Here is a 2,356-nt window from a genome sequence, read left to right as displayed (position 1 = left end):
CTCCGGGCCGCCCTCCTGATCTTCGTCCTCGCCGTGGCCGAGCTCCGGGCCGCCCTCCTGATCTTCGTCCTCGCCGTGTCCGAGCTCCGGGCCGCCCTCCTGATCTTCGTCCTCGCCGTGGCCGAGCTCCGGGCCGCCCTCCTGATCTTTGCCTTTGCCGCGGCCATGTCCACGGTCGTCCACCAGAGCTCAGCCTTTGCCGCGGCCATGTCCACGGTCGTCCACCAGAGCTCAGCCTTCGCAACGGTCGGGCCCACGGTCGCTCACCCCTTCATCTGTTTTGGGTCCCTGGGCGTCCACCTGAACTTTCTGCCTTCCTTCAGATGTAACTAGGGTCATCCTAGTGACTTTATTTTGTCGTCTCCCAGGGTTTCCTGTCGGTCTTTTGTTCATGTGTTCTTCTGCATTTTGATTTTCTTGCCCTCCATCCTTTGAGTTTCCCCCCTCCTCCCACCCGAGTCGGAGTTTTTATTATTTGGAACGTCAGGATGCCGTTCCTTAAAGAGGGGGCTATGTTACGATTCTTGTGTTTTGGTTATTTTCTGGTAGTATTTTTCAGATTGTTTTGGTATTGTCTTATTTTCTCATTTCCTGTTTTCAGTTTCCTGTGCCATGTTTACCTCAGTCAGCTTCTTTGTATTTTTCCAGCCTGCCACACTCATCTGTCCTCACCTGTAATCACCCAGCTGTTTCCTACTTCCACTCAGCCCTGTTTGTATTTAAGGATCTTGTCTTCATCACTTCAGCGTCTGTTCATTTACTTACCCATGCTCATGCTCATGCTCATGCTCATGCTCCAAGTTTTGTTTTGTTTCTTTGTTTTGTTAGCTTGCCACCACGTTGGCCTTTTTTGTTTATTAAAGTCTTTTTAATTACTTTAAGTTTGGTCTGCCTGCCTGCCTGCATTTTGGGTTCTCCTCACCACCAAGTCGTGACAGGATCAGATAAAAACACTTCCTGTTTGTCTCTGATGGATGGAAACAGCTCTGAGTTTACATCTGACACAGATTATTTCTAATATCAGAGCGTTTCATCTGTTTATTTAACACTCAGATTAAACAAAGTCCTCCTGATCCAGAACCGACACAAAGCCTGAGGCGGGTCGGGTCGGCCTCAAATAAAAAAACAGCTTTTATTCAAACAGAAACGTGTTTTTAATCAACTAATGAATATTTGTCACCTTCAGGCTGCAGATCCAAACATCTTCATTATTTATATTATATAAGAAACAAAATGTTTTATTTTTAATTTTTATTTATTTGTTTTTTAATGCAGACCTAAGAGTCTGGATCAGAACCGAACCGGGCCTCGTCCTGTTCACTTCAAAATTAAAATAAAACGGATTAAAATCAGATTAAAGGTGTTTTTAATGCAGGAGGATGTTTCTGTCGCAGGGTTCAGACATGACGTCACCCCTCACACACCCCGGCGGGCACGAGGGCGCGTGCACGACAGCGAGGCAGACTGTGCGTGGGTGCGCGTGAACACCCCGTTTTAATTTTAGTTAATCATAAGAAAATATAAAAATGACGTCATGTCAGGAGTTTTATTTATTTCTTGTTTGTAAAAAAAAGAAAAACAAACAAAAACAAATAAATTTCTGTGATCTCTCCTCTGGATCCGCCCTGTTTCCTGATAAATGTTTACAACTTGAGCTGATCCACTTTAAACACAAACATCAGTTTAATTTAATGAACTGGTTTATAAAATGGTTTAAATGAAAACGGGATGTTCTGATCCAGAGGATCCAGAACCGCAGCAGCTGATTTCAAGCTTCTGCACCTCTAATATATTCATTATTTTAATAATAAACCGTAAATAAACACAAGTAATAACGATTTAAATGTTTTAAACCGACCCCTGTCGCGGCGGAGCGGCCGGGCAGCGGGCCCGGTTCTTACCGTAGGCGGGTCCCAGCTCGACGATGTCCGCCATTTTGTGGTTGAGGGGCTGAAGGAGGCTGCGGTCCGGACCGAGGAGAGGAGAGCAGAGGTGGGCTTAAAACCGACTGACTGCCGCCCGCTGGGGCTTCACTTCCATAGAGGAGCGGCCGCAGCGAGAGGAGGTGACCGGGAGCGGGGCTGCTGACCCGGCGGAGGGAGCCTTCATGTGTCCGCGGACGGAGCTGCGGGGGTCGGTCTGCTTCTCTGCGCAGAGATGCTCGCGCGAGGATGCAGGGAGTCTGCGCGGAGGGGCTCGCGATGAGACTCAACAAAGATCGTTTATGTAGAGAGATGCGTCACTGCGCGGTGTGGAGCAATACTGGATTAATAACAAAGATAGTCAGGGGCATCAGCGGGGGGTGGGGTGCCCCCCCCCCCAGTTTTATCCTCTTGAGTACCTTATTTAGGAATAG

The 2,356-nt window shown here is 47.8% G+C and overlaps 1 protein-coding gene across 1 annotated transcript in view; it reads right to left on the bottom strand.

The window, feature by feature from the left end:
• Positions 1 to 2,165, bottom strand: part of syt11a (synaptotagmin XIa) — a 31,238-nt gene extending 29,073 nt beyond the window's left edge. Inside the window, exon 1 of the mRNA XM_014031681.1 lies at positions 1,902 to 2,165. Within this exon, the coding sequence (XP_013887135.1) occupies positions 1,902 to 1,935 (34 nt within the window). The 5' untranslated portion in view covers positions 1,936 to 2,165. The remainder of the gene's footprint in view (positions 1 to 1,901) is intronic.
• Positions 2,166 to 2,356: the final 191 nt, after the last annotated feature.

The sequence above is a fragment of the Austrofundulus limnaeus genome, unplaced genomic scaffold (assembly GCF_001266775.1).
Source record: "Austrofundulus limnaeus strain Quisiro unplaced genomic scaffold, Austrofundulus_limnaeus-1.0 Scaffold1300, whole genome shotgun sequence".
Taxonomy (NCBI): Eukaryota; Metazoa; Chordata; class Actinopteri; order Cyprinodontiformes; family Rivulidae; genus Austrofundulus; species Austrofundulus limnaeus.
This window is presented reverse-complemented; position numbering and strand designations above follow the sequence as displayed.